The sequence below is a fragment of the Elaeis guineensis genome, chromosome 7 (assembly GCF_000442705.2).
Source record: "Elaeis guineensis isolate ETL-2024a chromosome 7, EG11, whole genome shotgun sequence".
Classification (NCBI taxonomy): Eukaryota; Viridiplantae; Streptophyta; class Magnoliopsida; order Arecales; family Arecaceae; genus Elaeis; species Elaeis guineensis.
In genome coordinates this window covers 76,150,289-76,170,194 of record NC_025999.2, presented here as the reverse complement: position 1 = coordinate 76,170,194, position 19,906 = coordinate 76,150,289, and the positions used below count along the sequence as shown (strand labels likewise).

Below are 19,906 nucleotides of genomic sequence, written 5' to 3'. Positions count from 1 at the left end.
TCGATCAAATGGTTAAAATAGGAGTTACTTATTGCAATTTCGATTTCAGATCTCCACTCTCCAATCAAACATTTTCTCATTGTCAATCGTTTTAGTTTGTTCAGAAATTGGAAGAATGAAGGTCGATGGAGGAAACAGGATCTTTTCGCAATTAGTTGACACTCTGCATCCGTTGATGCTTTCCATGAAATGAAAGATGTTTAGAGCCTGTTTGGCTGCTCAAATGGGTTATAAATCCCTAATATCGGCTGCCATGACAGTTAAATTTTAGATAAGTATTTTGTACATTGCAGGTGGTTTAGAAAATTCGATATGGAGCGTATCTTGTCCAATTGATCTATGTAGCCATTATTTTTTCAATACGTATTTAGTATCAGTAGATCGGCTTTTTTGTTTAAAAATTTTGTATGACGAAAATATCTTTCTTAAAATTTATGATATTCCTTTTTAAAAATTATAATACCGATGTCATAATTTTTAAGAAGAGGTGTCATAATACTGCACGAAGAAAAAAAATAATAAATATATTCAAAACAGTATTATGACACTCCTTAAAAATTATGACATCTCTTTATAAAAATTATAACATCCCATCTCAGTTTAGCCTTTTATACATGGAGTATCATAATTTTTATGAAGAGATGTCATAAGGGTGTCATAATTTTTAAAAAGAATATTTTCATCGTATAAAATTTTTAAATGAAAAAACCAACCTACTGACATTAAATACACATTGGGAAGAGGTGGCTACGTGGATCAATCGAACAAAATGATGCACTCCACATCGGATTTTCTACACTGCCTACGGTGAACAAAGAATTTCTATAAATTTTAATCGCAGAAGTGTTCTTGGAACCAATGGTCGGATGAGATTAGATAACGATGAGAGTAGATGATCCTCGATAAATGGACCTCATCAGGATACAAAAAATCATTGGGATAATTTTTTTTTCTATAGATCCTAGAATTGATTTTGATGATTTCAAAATATTGAGTATAGATGATACTAATCATGTGTTTCAAGGATGATTGTAGGAATTTTCAGGTGCTTAAATTGAAAAATTCATCGATGGAAAAAATCTCCTTAAGTTACCAAGCCAAAGCACTTTAAAGAATCCTAGGTACGCTTAGCACATAAACTTAATCGACTAAATCAAAAAGTTAGTCGACTCAGTCTCAGAGAGCAGCACAAGACCGAAGATTGAATTTTTTGAAGGCTGAGAACTTAGTCGACTAAGAGGATTTTGAGTCGACCCAGTGAGAGACTTAATCAACTAAGAAAAGTTAATCGACTAGTAGACTGTAACGGTTAGTTTTTGGAAACTTCAATTTTTTGCCCCAAATGCCCTCCAACGGCTAGTTTGTCATCTCCAACGGCTAGAACCTCTTCTCCAGTCATTCTCAAGTGTATTTAAAGATGGAGAATTAATTAGAAAATAAGGGAGGTGGATTTACAAAGAAAAATCTTCAAATTTGTGAGAAATATTGAATATCCAAGAGAAAATTGAGAGGAGAGGGATTTGAGTATAAATTTTAGTGGGCTTTCAAGAGCTAACTTCTCCAACATCTCAAGTATCCTCTCTAGCATCAAGAAAGAAAAAGTTTAAGCTTCAAAGATCAACCTTGCAACATCTTCATCAAGCTTAAAGAGTTTTCTTTTATCTTTATGATTGTGCTGAAATTGTATACCTTACATTTTGTTTTTCTCTCAAGTTTCTTTGGGAGAAAGAAACTTGAGGTGAAGGTTAGTCCAAGCCTAAAGTTGGATATTATAGTGGTTGTGGTTGGTGAGCCAAGATTAAAACCAACTGGGTTGATAGTGAACCCGAGAAACTATCGATGGAGGGTTGTGGTTGGTGAGCCCAAAAAAATCAATTAGATTTATTTATGTGTCCGAAAAAACAAACACACTGTAGTCAAGAGATTATAATAAAATTTTCAAAGGGAGCTTGGGAAGTGGATGTAGGAGTGGCTTGCTCCGAACCACTATAAATCTTATGTGTTTATATTGTGCTTGCTTTCTTACCTTAATTTCTTGCTTTACTTGTTTTCATTTCTTACATAACAACTTATATACTTTATTTCCGCTGCTATATATTATAATCACCACACAATCACTTAAGTTAGAAGCACATATTTGTTTAGAGCTTTAATTTATCTTAAAATTTTATAAAATATCCAATTCACCCCTCCACTTGGGTAGCCATACTTGGGCAACAATTGATATCACAGCAGGTGCTCTAATATTAGTCGTTGACCTAGTGGCCAAGAGCTAAAGATTCTATGGCAGCCAAAATGAAATCTTTATTTATGAAGGTTATTTTATAGATAATGGATCAAATTATGTTTATTGGAAAGTTAGAATGAAAACTTTTATACAAATATATGATTATAACTTATGAAAAATTATAATAGATGGTGCACACACCCCCAATGTATTGATTGAGCATGATAAGAAAATGGCCCAACTTAATGCTAAGGCCATAAATATACTCTATTGTTCTTTAGATATTAATGAGTTTAATATAATTTTTTTATATATTTCAATAAAATAAATTTGGAATTAATTGGAAACAACATATGAGGGAGCACATCAAGAAGTAGAAACTTGCTTTAAAGAAGATATGGAAGCTTCTCCCAACTTATGCCTCGTAACTCATGAGGATGAAAAGCAAAAGAAAAAAAAGGAAGAAGCAAAAGAAAAAGAAGGCATCAATTAAGGGAGAGCAAAGTAAAGAAAAAAAAATGAAAAAGAGGAAGAAAGTACAATCCTTACTTGATGGCTCACAACGATGAGGTAAATGATGATGATCCAATTTCAGATTTTATATTTGAAGAATTATATGATGTTTTCAATGACTTACTTTATAATTTTAATAAATTATCTCATAAAAATAAAGAACTTAAGAAAGAAAATCAATTCTTAAGTAAAGATAAAGCTAAAATAGAAGACATGAAGGAATTACAAAATAAAATAGATGAATCAACTAAAAGGAATGAATCCTTACAAGAAGTGAATAAATTAAAATCAATAGTAGACAAATTTACTCTAAGTTCTCAAAATTTATAAATATTAATTAAAAAATAAAAAATAATTTTTGATAAAGCCGACATAGGATATAACCCATTAAGGAAGCAAAAATTTTTAAAGAATGCATTTACAAAATCTCAAAATCATAATAGAAATATAATTTGCTATAGATATAATAAGATTGGACATAAATTTATAGAATACAAATCCATTAATGCAAACAAGAGCTTTAATACAAATAAGTCAAAGATAAAACAAATTTGGGTTCCTAAAAGAACTATATGTACTAACTCCAATGGATCCAAGATGATTTACGTATCAAAATATATCAAATAGCTTTGCAAATGTGCCAAGCATCCACTGAAGAGAAAGGAGCGAATTTTTATGAATAAATGCTTTGGACTCAAGAAGGTAGTTGGTGAAGTTTGGTAAAGGCTGAACTTATTCTCACATCACACCATCTTGATTTATTGGAATTAGTTAGTTTAAATGCTTGATTTTGATGATTTTTATATACTTATATTGATCATACTCTATTACTTTAATGTTTTGATGTATTGCTTAAAATTAGTATATCATTTTGATTGTTTGTTTTTAACCTTATCCTAAATTCAGCATGCTTGTTCAATCCCTTATATCATATTATCATTTGAAAAAACTTAAAATGAAATAAGCATGATTGTATAATGATCTTTTTTATTGCAAAGTTTATAAATTAAACAATATTTTGATATTTCCCACATAAGATGCTTAATATAGCTTTGTTTGTAAAACTAAGGGGGATAAAATTCTAAAGATGAAATATTTAGTTAATTGAAAATATTTTTGAATTTGAAATTTAGAGATTCTGAATTTAGTGGTCAAATTCATGTTAAACATACTTATTTTAAAAGAAACAGGGAGAAATAATTTCTGTACTTTATCTAGTTTGATTTGATTGAAAATTTTATTTATGATAAGATAAATACATTTTGATTTTAAATTCTCAAACAATTATATTATACTTCATTTAATTTGAATCTTCACGTGTTTTTAATCATTCAATTTAATTTACATGATTTGATTGATTAATCATTTTTTACAAATGATTGGAGTTAAAATAAATTTGAAACATACTCCTAGTCCAAGAAATAAATTTGATACATACTTTCAATTTTGAAACTTATTTAAAAATTTGAATATAATAAAGAATTTTGATATACTTTGAAAAATTCTTGTAAGATCATTTGTATTAAAGTAATTTTTACTCAAAAAGTGAAATTAAAACTGCAACACTTATTTATTTTGATACTATCATTGATTTGCTTGATACATTCTCGATACATATCTTTTTCGAACTTACTTGACTGATATTTATTAAGAAAAAAAAGAATAAATATTAGAGTAAATGTTATGATTGATTACGCTATCAAACATTTGAAAAACTTTATTCTTTTTGAGTTCTTAGAGCATAAAATATTTTAATCTAAAAATATAATTGAAAATCTAGTTATAGAGTCAAATTCACTCAAGAAGTGAGTGAGCTATTCATTTTTGAACTGAAAGATTTATTTTTGAAAGAGGAAGAAACATTTAAAACTTAATTTGAAATTCAAAAAATAAGTTTTCTTTAAAAAGAAAGATATATAATAAGTTCTAAATTTGATATATGTCTTGATGATTTTGATATACCATATATTGATTTTAATCTTCAAAATATTGATTAAATTGATTTTGATGATTTTTTTTGAACTTTTTCTTGACTTTTTTGACGATGTCAAAAAGAGAGAGAGAGATGGTGAGTATATTCTTAAAGAATTAATGCTCAAGATGCTCATTAACTTAGTCGATTGAAACTTTAATACTTATTATATTGAATTAACATATTCTTTAATATGAATATATATAAATGTACAATGACTTAAAGATTAATTAAGAACATATATGAAGTGTGAATTCATATGTATTTACTCTATCACTTCATGATTCAATTTGGTTGAAATATATTATTTATTTTTATTATGCATATATTTAAAGTTTTATCATCATCAAAAAGGGGAAGATTGTTGACCCTAAGATTGATTTTGATGATTCTAAAATATTGAGTATAGATGACACTAATCATGTGTTTCAAAGATGATTGTAGGAGTTTTCAGGTGCTTAAATTGAAGAATTCATCTATGAAAAAAATCTTCTTAAGTTGCCAAGCTAAAGTACTTTAAAGATCCTGGACACGGTTGGCACGCAAACTTAGTCGACTAAGTCAGAAAGTTAGTCGACTCAGTCTTAAAGAACAACACAAAATAAAAGACTGAATTTTTTTAAGACTGATAACTTAGTCAATTAAGAGGATTTTGAGTCGATCCAGTGAGGAACTTAGTCGACTAAAAGAAAAATTAATCGATTAAATAGACTGTAACAGCTAGTTTTTGGAAACTTTAGTTTTTTGCCCCAAACATCTTCCACCAGCTAGTTTGTCATCTCCAACAGCTAGAACCTCTTCTCCAGTCATTCTCAAATGTATTTAAAGATGAAAAATTAATTAAAAAAAAGTGAAGTGGATTTACAAAGAAAAATCTGTAAATTTATAAGAAATATTGAATATTCAAGAGAAAAAAAAATAAAATAATTTGAGTATAAATTTCAGTGGCTTTCAAGAACAAACTTCTCATCTCCTCTTTTGGATAGCCATACCTGAGCAACATTCCCCCTGTATAATCTCTATTATCTTAGAATTTTTATGCTCGATGGCTTGCCAATGCACAAGTTTTTTATGCTCAATGGCTTGTTTTTTTTTTTTTTTCCCCTCTCCCCTTATTTTCATTCTTTGTTGCAGCGTCTCACTGTGTGGTTCAAGGCGGCTTTATGGGTAACATTCACGGGCAACAAAGCCACCCCGAATAAATTCTAGGAACAGCATGTGCAACCGGAGGGGAGAGCTCCGAGAATACCAAATTCCAAAATAATAAGAAGTTCTACGAAGAACAGATATTTAACAGATGAAACGTGGGAGCTACAGGATCGCACACGAAATTGGGATTATTGTACAATACTTTCAACACATATTTGTGGTATTCATCTTTCTTCATGATTGTTAGTTTTGTTTAAATGAAAAGGTCTTGCTTCTGCCACCGGTATCCGGTTCAGTGCCTGCCATATATTGGATTACTCTAAGGATTTGCTTGGCATCCAAACAGGCACTTAGTGGAGTTCAGATCCATTCTGCTCGAAAAATCAGAGAATCCTAGATCCTCAGACTTGAATAGTGGTGATCGGATATAAATTTAAGACCAGAACCAATTCCAATCTGGACAACCAGACCCGGCTTGACCATCATAAATGGTAACACCGCATACTGTTACTACAGTAGATTAAGAAACAGTTTAGAGTTTCCACCTGCAAGAAAGATGTCATCATATATATCCCCTTGTTTTCATTTTCTTCCCTCCCGTTGCCAAACAGTACAAACGAAGGTTCTGTACATACCTTCTAATTCTCAACGGGCAAGGCCCAAATCCATACAATGGCCCCCTCCAACATTCTTATTCACCATACAAACTCTTGTCAGAAATTTAAATGCATGCTGTCATCATAAAAACGAGGGATGCGCCATCCAGCTCGGATGCTTAAGCTGGGTCCTACAAATTATTGGATCACCAGCCATCAAACATGGTTCAGGTTTTATGAAAGCAGCATCACAGTTTATATGAAGAGATTGCAACGGAAACTGAAGCAACCACAACACCTGGCCGGTAGTTCACTGAAGCAGCGTGGCTTTGCACAAAGCTTAAATGCTTAGTTGGAGGTGAAATTAACATCACCATGCCGCACCACTTCATTGTTTCTTTAAACACAAGGATCAATGAGGACATGCACCAGACCGTATTGAATTTAATAGCATGTACGATATTTCCATATAATTGCACGATCACATACATATCACTTGTAAATTCTATCCAAGCACATCAACCTATAAGTGTTTCTCTCCTACTTTCAATATTTTCTGAAAAGTGTTACATGAGCGTTCAAACTTTAAAATAGGCCCCAGGTCAAAGAGTCAGAGACTACAAAGACGACAATTGGAAGCAATCCTAATATGGCAACCACTGGACGGCAGTACTTGGTCTTGCCTAATTGTGACTCTTGGTCTAAGGATCAGAATTTACATAAATACGTAATGACTAACTTCAGAAAAACAGTGCAGTACCTTGATCCCACCAGTATTCACTGTTTAACATGTATCAAATTGCAGCTGATGTGAGAAAAGACCGAATGCGCTGCAACAACTCAGCTTTCACGGAATCTGGGACCGATGCTGCATTATAGCAGATAAAAAATGATGCAAAATCAAATCAGTGAAAACAGTAGGCAATGCACTTGAGTGGCCAAAAGAAATAATGCAGCATCTCTTCCTGCTAATTTGGGAGAACACTAAATATGTAATCCTTTTTACCGATAAAATAAAATTGCATCACAGATAACAAAGAATACATATGCACATACAGCAGCATTTGTTCAATGAATACAATTTAGACCACTATTACTACAGCATGTAGGATTTTCATGTGGAAGAGAAACAAATCCCAACAGTTCTGTGCCTAGAGCTAATCAACTCTCTATTATGGGAGAAAAAAAAGGGTAAATCATAACAGTCACCAGGTGATCATGCATTTACTATCTTTAGAAGCCCTTGTTTGATTTTTTTACTTTTTTTTTTTTTTTTTTTTTTTTTTTTTGTGTGGGTGTGTGTGTGTGTTCTGTTCCTCAGGATCAGAGCTAACCACAGTTCTTCCCATTTATTACCACTAGTTTGCAGTTTGAAATAAGAGAGTGGCATACTTTTTCATCTCCACGAATGCTTGAACATACCACCTAAACTATAGAATGTAACACAAACTGGATTTCACTTGAACTGATGCAAAGAGCAGCAATATAATTAAACAGCAACCAGTAGTGAAGATAGTAGTAGTAGCAGTTAGTAGTAAAATTATTGGGAATTCATTAAAGAAACAAGCTTCATCAGAATTAGTGTCCAATTTGACACCTGGTTGTGAAAACTTTCCACAATCACTGAAATATTTTCTAATTAACGTATATCTCTGAGAAATAATTATATTTGGGAAAAAAAAATACAAGAGTTTGTTGCAACTGAAGTTGAAGAGGATTTATACCACAGCTTCCCCAACTATAGTAAAAAAAAAAGGGCACTTTCATGGGTTTGCAGTGGTAGTTTATATCAAATATAAAGACAATATTAACAATACCTATGAAACAAGAAATTGACAATGCACTAATGGAAATAAATTCCACTGTACATACGCATATACATACATGCATGCATAAACATGCGTGTATGGGAAAAATGACATGGTACCCTTATAATGTTGGCAGGTAAGGGACAGTTTGGGTAATTTTCCAACAACTCAATGAACTATGAACCCTAAACCCAACACACACACACACACACACACAGAGACATAAATAGGGAGTGGCAATTTAGTTCCTACGGAAAAACTGGCCTAGTTGTTGCCTAGGAAAAATGACAGAATACCCTAATAAAGTTGGAAGATGAGGTCTCATGGAGCTTGAGTAAATATGATGAGACATTGGCTACCATCACTCTCCCCCTCTCCGCCCACCCACACCCCCCACCTGCCCCCCACCAAGAAAAAAAAAAAAAAAAGACTTCCCCCAAATTCTCCCATGTGTTCTCCATCTTTCTCCCCACCTCCCATTGCAACACCATCCTCCCCACCTCTTCATTTTTGTACATCCACCCACATACCTCCCTGCTACCACCCACCAAATCCCACCACCCTCCCCTACCTCTTCATTTCTCCAAGCTGTCACCGCATGCCTTCCTGCCACCAGCAACCACATCCCACAGCCCAACTCTTCCAAGTCCAGTTTCCCCAGAACATTCCCTCCCAACCAGCCATCAATTCCCCATCCTCCCTACTTTCTCCAACTGTTTACAACTACTCCCTTTCTCACTTCCCTTCCACAGACTATCAACCTTGATTTCTAAATTTACCTTTTTACTCGGCTTCCAACCACATCTCCACTTCTTTCACTAATTAGCATTTCTAGTTCGTTATCCCCCTTGTTGTGAAAAAAAAAAAAAGAAAAAAAAAATGTCCTGGTCCCTTTTTTTGCATTAACTTTGTGATGGTGGTTATGGGTATGTTAATCTAAACGCTTGGAAGCTCCATATGCTTAAATGCTCCAATACCACCAAGATATTCATGTTAATTTATTATATGAGCAACCTTAAAACTTTCTCAAAGACGGATCATTATGGATACTTTTTTTTTCAAATGCCAAATCCTCATATCAATTGTATTAATATGACTGAAAAGAGTAACTCATTGTAGAAGGGAACATGGGATTTGTGAGAAGTATTGAGAGAGCGCTCAAAGGAAATGTGGTGGAATATGAATAAAATTGTTCATGGGCTGGATGCCCCGCCTGGCCCACCCCAACCGAAGCATTTCGAACAGGCCCAAGCTTGGATTTTAAGCCCATCGAGCTGGACCGAGCTTGAAATATGAGACAGCCTATTAAAACAGGCTAGGCTCGGTTTCAGTTCAGCTTGGCCCGAGTGCAAACCTGAATCTATTATATAATATATAATTATGCCTTAGTAATCCAGTTTTGGTGACCAAAAAAAAAGTATTAGTAGTCTTCCATCCACCAACATTCCTTACGAACAACCATAAACACAAGTTCATGGGCCTTACAAATCCATTTCAAATATTTAATCTTTGCAAATATTTTTTATTTTTTTAAACTGAAAAAAAGGGTCTAGGAAGTCTGCAGCCCGATCCAAAAGCTCGAAGCCCAAGTAAGTACCGAGCTTGGGACAGGAAAGTAGGCTTGAAGGCCAGACCGAGCTGGGCCCATGCCAGATTATTTTCAGATCTACCTTTGGTTGAGCCCGGCTTGGCCCGCCCACTAAACAAGTCCAATTACGAAGCAAAGAAGAGAACAAGGATATATGTTATCAGCTTGGACATGGGTGAAGAGGGTAAGCAGGTGGTGGTCAGAAGAAGGGATATACATTATCAGCTTAGACATGGGTGAAGAAATCACAAGCTTTTTTTCTTTTTCCTACTTTTTTATTAGACAGCACAATAAACTGCCAAACTCCTTTCAATACATGCTGCTGAAAGGTCAAAATATAATATATCCAGGAAGGGGTCCACAAGTGCACTAGTGCTCCCTTCCAAACTCAGCTGCCCAATTACTAGTCCCACTAGCTTCTGTATAAATATGATAGATAAAAAGACAACCACAACTCAAAATATTCCTAATATCTAGAATGAAAGTCCTTATTCTTCAAGGAATGTGTTCACCCTGTGTTACATTAGCAAAGCAATCTGAGAAAAAAAATCATCTTCCACAAGGATATAAAGTGGGGGACTGAACTTAGAATGCAATAAGCAAAGCAAATAAACCTTGCAAAGAAACTAAGCATCATGTTACTTAAGTAAACAAGAATGATGATTACAAATTCACAACACTCCAGCTATACAACAAGAGTTTTTTCTTCTTTAGTGAAAAAACACCATGGATTCGTATAAAATGAAAATCCTCTTAGCATGGGTAATTGAAAGATTCTAGAACAAACATGTCACAAATGGTGTTGCTATTCCTAGTATGATAATAACTTTCTCATGCACAAGATGTGATAATGAGATTAAGTAGATATGTATGCACATGGAGAATTATTATTAAAAAGACTTACCTCTTCCTTTCGGAGTGACAACATGGACAAGATCATCCACTGTGACATTATTTCTTCCCTTCTTCCTAGCATAAGCCCTAAGGGGAAAAGGTACTCTTAGTTATGTCAAAAGTAAATGGCATGTGGTCGAACAAAGACTAAGTTTGATGAATATAGTTGTTTCCAATAGAAGAACATCCAAATGCAGAAACAAAACCAGCAAAAATAGAAAGTGCAAACTAGCTTATGCAACTGAAAGGGCATTCACAAATGTGAACTAGAAAGCTATGCTCCCATTCTTTGGTGCAAAGGGCTTCACCAAACTCAATAATAGAGATCCATCTGATGAAGCAATAGTCCTGATGATTGACACAGTACATAAAATGAAGGCAGGAGGGGACAAATGCCGCTAGTACACTGATTTTTTTTTTAGCAAAAGCTTATTTGTTTGTTCCTTTGCTTATTGTGCAATATTTTTTGTGCACAGAAACCAAGTCGTTAAATCAATGCATGCTATTAAGGCACCAAAACCTCAAACCAGCTAATGATGTAACAAAATTACAGCTCAATCATATCTGTTATGTGCAACAACCACTGTTTGACCTAATTGGGTGGTGGATCCTTTAACATCCATTGTTACAAGGTTCTCATCCTCCAAGAAAGCATTTCAGAAAACACTCCATGTATTAAAAAGTAGATAGCAGGCACATAGCAACTGGGGTGTTTTATAATGGATAGCGGATAGTAGGCACTATGGACCCAAAGTGGGTCATTTAAACATATCAATATTTTTTCTAAGTATCCATTAAATAATTAAAACGTAAATTATTCCCAATAGACCGTTCATATCAGATGACCCAAAAACATATCATTAACAGTTTTTACATTAGCAAGCTTGGGCCTTTGTCTAATTGACATCTCCCTTCCAAATGATCCAGTAGCTCTTGTAGATAAGGGAATCTCCCTTGAAATTTCTTCTTGCAAATTTTGATTCTTACAATAGAATTTCAAAATGCACTCAATCAGCCCATCCATAAATTGCCCATCATTTTCAATTTTATTCTTACTGCCACAAAATAAGTAGGGGGTTCACGAGGGCACCCACCCTATGCAATGGACTTTTAGGTTTTGTGTCTCATCTTGAACCAACAATTACCCAAATTGGAAGATACTTCTTCTCACCCTCATTCGAATATAAGGCTATCACCAACTTAGCATTCATCAAATCACCCATATTTAGCTCCTGGCCACACCTAAGTACTTCTACCAAGGGCTCCCACAATTCGATAGCAAATGCCACATTGTTCCAAATTTTGGAGCTTAAAACTATGACTTGGAACTCCCTTCCTTGATCTTTGTTGTACCATTTAGAATTCTCCCAATCAGTAACTCCATTCTCTTACTCATCATACTTTGCAAGCTCCGAAAAGTAGCAAACTGAACTCTTTCTCATCATGCAAAGGCTTACACATATAAACCCACTTTGGCATAATGCCCACTATAACCAAAAGTGTAGCAGCTGCTATAGCAATTTTTTACCCGCTAATCAGGTGCTGTAGGCCCAAATGCTATAAGAGGCTGCTACACATAGTGTAGCAGTTTTGGTCCAAAATCATCATAGCAGCCACTAGGCCAATTTTTAAACAATGCTCCCAATAGCCTTAAACTATTCAACCAACACGAACAAACCAGTTTTAAAAATAGTCTGCTATAGCTTCCATAACAACTGCTACGGTACAGCCAAAACAACTAAGTATCATAGCCGTGTTGTATGGTGCTTACTGCTTAGGTATGAAGTGAACAATATATTGGGTGAAAACCCTCTATAGTACGCTCTAGGTTCAAAATGGGAGATTTATACCATAGTGGTTTGGATACCTCTAGATTTAATGTTCAAGGAGCAGACATCATGGAAGCTATAGATGATTAATTATCGAGATAGTCATCAAACTATCATTTGACTCCTTTAACCGGACTTTACTAGAGTAGGGTCTAACTATTGATGATATTTTGTATGGTGAATTATGTTTATGATTTTAGACCAATGCCCGCAATCCAGACAATGGGACATACTGGTCAAATAGCGATATGGTACAATACTGAGCTGAACCATACCCATACTCAGGATGCAGATACATACTAATTTGGTATGCAGATACATACTAATTTGGTACCTAGTGGTGGCAATTAACTCTGCCCCATCGGATACCCGGTAAGACCTGATCCTAATAGGGCAAGTTTTAACCGACTTGCAACGGACCTGAGGAGATGTGGATAATGATAAAACCCACCCCAAACCAGAGCTGGATATATATAACGCTTCACAAATCCCCTCTCCACTCTTTGCCCTAGTCGTCTCACTTGTGAGAAAGATTGAACATGTGAAAGGTTACACACCATAATACTTAGTTGTTCATTTTTTTAGTTGATTACTTTTCTTAGTTTAAGAAACATTTAACTTCTTAAAGAACAATATTTTTGTTTGTTATATCTCTATTATTGTTGAAAATTTGGTTTGCTATGTTCTATGCTTTCGACTCTTATTTTGTTCAATTTTATGTGAAGTAATATGGTTTATTTTTATGTTCTTTTTAATTTGTTTGATTTGTATGCAAAAAAATTATTTTTCTGGCTTTACCCTATTCGATCCATCCAACCCAACCCATCTAACTCTACTTGCCCCGCCCCAAGGGAGTATGGGCGGGTACGGGTAATAACCTCCCCAACCCATACTCAACCCATTGCTATCCCTATTGGTAACAGTTCACTATTTTTTGGCTTTTTCAATTTTTAAGACATTGAAAATTTATGGATCTTTACATTATGATTTAAAGGGTGTTTAATACTATTTTATTTCATATCAGTCCGAAAGCTTAACGAATGCAATTATAATAATTACACAGATTTATAACCCCATACGGAAATGTGCATCACTGTATGCCCTAATTTTCATTATCTAGACCTTTCTTTCAACTATTACCTTCTTCAATTCTTGCTTTTAACTTATCATTCTCCACTTCTAGCTCTACCTGTTTTTCTTTCATGTCACAGATTTACAAGGTTACATTGTCCCAATATATAAGTGAGCGTGACATCAAAAGGTCTAGTTATCGTCTTTGCTCTTAGGCTTACATGTGCACCTCTTTGTATCTCCTTCTAATTATCATTGTTCGATTTACAAATTACAATCAGCATCTACTAGAGATGAGGCATTGCTCTAACCAAACAGTCAGGATTTTCTTAAGCTTTATTTTTTTTATTTAACCATTGTTCCCATCAAGAGTTAAATAACACTAGGATTCTAAGTTCCTAAATGACAAAAACATGGTTAAGGTGCATTTTGTTCGACATACCAACATATAAGAACTTGCCTTCTCTAATCATTATTCACAAAAAGTGTTTTTATTTGTTGATGGTTCAATTAAGCAACACAACTCAGATGGTGGAGAATTATTTAAGAGCATGGCATGGATTATGAAAAAGATTATTAATGATGGGCAAGATTTCTATTCAAATATTAAATATTGTGGTTATGTGTATAAGAAAGTCCCTCTTCTAGATGAACCGAAGAGAACCTCTTTCACGAGAATCTATATAAGATCTACACGTCTTAACATTTGCCATTCTCTACACAATTGAAAATTGATAATGATAGGGACCATCTTCCTTTCAATGACTTTTAATTAGCGCAAGGATTTTAAATTTTTATTATGAACCAAATCTTGTAGTAGAATAATGAGGTTTACCTCACAAAGCCCACCATACCCTTCACAATTTTTGAGGAAAAGAGAGAAGAATGGCATCTTGTGGCTTTCTCCTCTCTTTATCATTAGATTGTGAACCTTTATATAATATGGAGTTGAAATGATATTATAATGTTATAAGATTGATGTTTTATAGCTTTCCCCTTGATATTTTTTTCATTATTTTTGTGTGAAATTGAAGTAAAAAATTAGTTTTTGACACATAAAAGAAAAATGATATATTTTAAAAGCCCACTTTGAGTATGTAGCGCTCACTACCTGCTAGCTATCCAATATTAAACTCCCTGGCACTACATACCCACTATCCACTCTTTGATATAATGCATGAATCCTCTTTAATAATGGAAATACATGTGCTACAAGGGAAGAATCTATTTATTGTCCTAATAGTGGTTGGCTTAATAGATGACATTTTCAAGGCTACTAGTCCAAATTCACCATATCAATACTGGACCTCATACCGACAAATCTAGGAATAGTGTCCATATACCCGGTATGTTTTGGTGTACCAACACTTGGCGTGTCCCTCTTATTGTGTATCAATTCAATATCAATATCGTATGGTATGCCTCATATGCACCGATAATGACCGGTATAACATGGTGGTACACCTAGTATGCATCGGTATTGATTGCTGCACCATATGATGCTATTAGTAGCTTGTAAGGGATGAAAAGAAAAGGGAGAAAGAGAAGAGGAAAATAGTAATTAGAAGGGTTAAAAAACTTCATCTCGCACTTAAAATAACACCTTTGAAGAAATTTGATAGCCTCCACCCATATGTAACATCATAAAACAACATTCTACCGCCATTGTAAATAAGAAAAAAAAAACTAGAAAGTGGCATTTTTGTTTAAGGCCCCTACGAACAAAATTATTTGCACAAAAGTCCCTTAAAAAATCATGTATTCTCCAACATCCACAACTCCTAACATTAAGGGGTTTAGACAACAATAAAATAAAATAAAATAATCAAGTTACCAGTGAAGATGGATCAATCATCAACCAAGGATTATTTAGATTTGTAATCAATCTTAATGCCTTTCATAGGTCTTGAATGCTTCTTGATCTATATTGCATTCTTTTGTCAGAGATCAAGTGGCCCATGGAAGTATTCCATCTATGATAAGTAATTTTTTAAATCTGATTGTTTACACCAATCTCTTCAAGTTGTGGAAAGCTGATAGAGATTGATGAGCCTTCAAGTTGTGGAAAGCTTCAATTCCTCGCCTATCCCCTAGTACCATTGTTCCTAATTCACGTCATGCACTAAGAGGGTTCTGCTAGCCATGCCCACCTAGCACTAGACATTGGCATGCGAATAGTGGTTGATAACATGTTTAATAGTCATCATGTCTCTTAATTTTTTATTTTAATTATTAAATCAGTATATTGTTGTATGTTCCGACAATAAATTATAGATAAGGGCTCTAAGTATCCATGCATAAAACCATCTCTATTTATGCTCTTAAAAATTAGTATTCAATAACAATTAATATATATATATATATATATATATATATAATCGAGTCTTGGTGTTCAAGACTCCTTCTGTACTTAAGTATTTGAATCGACTCGACTTGTCTAGCTTTCTAGTTGAGTCAAGCTTTTGAATTTTTTTAACTATGTGCACTTGAACTAGGGAATTGCAACATGTAGTCCTTTGTACAAACCAAATAGCAAAACTATAGTGGGCTTATTATTGTCAAAATAAAATTATCCCCAAACAAGGGTCAAATATATTTTTAGCAAACTAATGATATCAAGGGCATACTAATAATAATCCATCTTCATTATTTTCACAACATAACATTCATCAACTAGATCCATATAATTGTCACTAAGGATGTCTAGAGAGGGAGCCATTCATGAGTGGAGATTTCAAAAGGAAAAGAAGAAGCTATTCATATTCCTCATCTTTGGCTGCTAAGTACCTCTCCAATAGCTAAAATGAATTGACCAACCCAACCCCTTGAATATCCTGCATCTAGAAAGGTTTTATTTGGTACAAAGAGGCCTTCACTAGGCACTAACCTGCATCAACCCGGAATTGCTAGCAATCGCCGATCAGCTATATGGTGGTGAAGTCATTCATGGGCCTTGTAAACACCACCTGTGTCACACGATGGGAATTGGCCACACCCAAGTCGTTACCTAAAATGTAAGGTGGGGGATGCCCAAGACAAGGCTAGTGACCAGAGAAAAGTTGTAACAAAGTAGATGTGAAGATGTGGTTGGATCGTCTCCTTTTCAAACAGAGCTAATGCTTATGCTTGTTGGATATTTTAGTTTGATACTACTTCACATCCAAAAAGAAGTGAGCTACATCTAAGCTAAGCTTGAATATGGAAGCCTTCTTCCATTGCGTCGATGGCGAAGTGAAGTAAGACCAATTTAGCCTAAACCATTCCATAACAGATCCTACAGCCCCAGTATCACCCAATGCATTGCCCTCAATTCCTCTATCTCTCTCCATCAATTGGAGCTCTTGAACTTTCACCTCCACTACCACTAATACTCCTATCTTCCCTAGCTTGTAAGTCCAATGGAGGGAAAGAGATAAAGCAAAAAAATACCCCAATTCCTCTCTCCCTCCATCAATTAGAGCTCCCAACCCTTCTCCTCCATCATTGATGATGAAGGAGACTTGGTGATCCCTACTACCACTTCTGCTCCTACATGTCTTCAAACCCTATCTTGTTGGTCCAAGGAAAAAGGAGAGAGAGGAAAAATGACTTCTATGATTGGGCTATGGTGATTGAGACCTAAGAAGTCAACACGCTCCCTCCTTAGAGTTGACTATGAAGCAAAGCTCCCCTAGTCCATCACCATAAATCCCCTTTCTCCTTATCTTAATCTTAGCCCAGCCAAAAAAGCCTAGTACAAGTTATATTGAGCTTACATAAGTCAAGCTTAAGCTAGGTTTCCTAAGATCATCACAAAAATGAGCTTAGCACAAGCCAAGGTTGTTAAGCATCAAGTCAAGCCTTTAATTACCAAAAGCAGGTGTAGATGTGGTATAAGAGCACAAGTCCAAGGATGTGGGTTCAGGGACAAGCTTTTGAGGGGATTTGGAAGCTAATAGACAATCTAATTGGAAAATTCTTGCTATTAAGAGTCAAGCACGGGCTGGCCATAGTTTGCACAAGCTTAGCTTGTTTACACTCCTCTCTTTCACAGGACAAATGCTTGCAAGATGTGATTGGAGAATAAAAACAATAATGCAACGAATATAATCATAACAATAGAATGGCCCAAGGTCTCATGACAAGAAAAAGAGGATATGAAGCATAAATGCTCCGAGAAAGCCTGGGCATGGAAGAGGTGACAGATTATGAAAAATTAAACCTATATTGCACAAATAGAATAAATGAATCTAGTGAGTGAAATTCATATCATGATGATATATTTTTGATTTATTTCAATATGAACAACAAGATATGAAACAAGAAGTAAAATATAGTTCAGGTAAATTATAAAAAAAAGAATGAATACTATAAGTTTCTTTAGTTAACTCTTCACATAGAATTAGATGGTGTGAAAATGTAGACAACAGCAAATATGCAAAATTTAAAATTGTATATTGATTATCTACTAAAGACAATTCATAATATGAACTTGTTAATTAATTGTTGGATGTCTGTTGATCATGCTGCTTATAGTTAACTATTGTAGACCATAGAAGTTTCTACACATATTGGATAAAATATATATAAAGGTATTTCCACATGAATTAGATAAAGAAAATTTGGAAAAACAAGAACTGCCTATTCAATTATGAGAAGTTAAGAATGGACTAATCCTTCTGTTGATTTAATACAAACGAAATTACCAGTTGTTCCGTTTACAGGCCCTATTTTATGAACAGGTATATGGAATATTGCCACCGTCATTCATTAAATAATTCAAATACCAATAATTGTTATCAAGATAACAAACTTAATCCTTCAGGGAAGGAAAATCAAATGATATAACAACAAAGATTAAACCGAGGGGGTCCAAACCTGCAAATAGCTTTCATTTCGTCCCTCCAGCCGCACTCTATGAGCCTCTCTCTCAAAAGCTCCATCAATTTCTCCTTCTCCCCACTCTCGATCAACTTTAAAACCGAAATTCACTACATTAAGAACTGAAAAAAGAACCCTGTGCACCAAATTCCGCTCCTTTCTTCGTCCCCCCACCCTTACCGTACAAAACCCTAAGTTTCGACATAAGAACAAATTTTCCGATCATCCATCCCCCCTGGCATCTCAAAATCCTCTCTCATTCCATACGGAGGAGTTCTAAAGAGAATTGGAACGAGAGAAGAGAAGTTCTCAATACCTTGATGTTGATGATTTCTTGAAGGGTGGGTTCCTTCTCGGGTTCTTCATTGGCGTCCGGCGTCGGGGGACGATTGATCGAAGACCTCCTGATTATTATGAGAGACAAATAGATCAAACACAGAGAGAAAAAGATTGCAATTTTAAGCTAAAATTCAAGAAAACGAGAGAAGAGAAGAGACTGCTTACATCTCTTCTCTATCCCTTATCCTCCCCCTCTCTCTCTCTCCCTCTCCCTCTCTTTCTCTCTCTATCCCTCTCCCGATTCGGAGGAGGAATACTTCGCGTAGTTTCGCGACTCCCGTCTCGCACCGTAATCGCCATCTCGGAAAGAAGTACCCTTCAGTTGTGGTATACTGAACCGCGGAGAAGTTTAGGAGGAAGAAAATTGAAATATCTCGAAGTCCTGATCAATTTTGACCGTTGATTTCATCACGGTTATAGAGATATTCTCCAGGCTCTCAAAGAGATATTTCGTGTAACACAAATGAGAGTCTGATGTGTGATGATTTGGCCTCCAAATCTACCTGGTAGTTGCTGATTGGATGGCTCGTGGATGAGCATTCAGGATCAATATTATTGGAGTCTACGGTTGAATTATCTATTCATTTTTTAGATATTTTATTTTTTAATTTTTGACGATACATTTATTCTTGCATCATTTAATACAATGCATCAGTTTTAACAAAAAAATTTCACCTCATAGAATCACATACATTTTTGTGCCGTATGGAAACAGAGAATGACATAAAGAAGAAGCCTTTTATGGTATTTGATGATGGGATCACTATAATGGCTAAGATAACCGATAATCCAAATTCCAAGGGAGAAGATTATTATATTTGGTAGCCATAATCCAGTAATTAAAGATCTTTAGATATCTATGAATAATTTATTTGGCATTCTATGAAAATTCAAGTTCATTGATCATAAAATATCAAAACTATCCTTCATATATTTTATATATTTATTAATCCATAAAATATATTATAATAAAATATTAGTATATTTATTAATAACTTAATTTTTATTATATTTTATAAAAATATATTTATTAGTCTTATAAATTATTAATCCATAAATA

General features: G+C 34.5%; 1 protein-coding gene across 1 annotated transcript; it reads right to left on the bottom strand.

Annotated features, from left to right (window-relative positions):
• Nucleotides 1–6,895: 6,895 nt before the first annotated feature.
• LOC105048925 (transcription and mRNA export factor ENY2) lies at nt 6,896–19,167 on the bottom strand. Its single transcript, XM_010928420.3, has 5 exons — nt 19,012–19,167; nt 18,824–18,911; nt 18,505–18,599; nt 10,758–10,834; nt 6,896–7,325 (listed from the first exon to the last, which is right to left on the bottom strand). Coding segments are annotated over exons 1-5 (336 nt in total). The 5' UTR covers nt 19,014–19,167; the 3' UTR covers nt 6,896–7,251.
• Nucleotides 19,168–19,906: the final 739 nt, after the last annotated feature.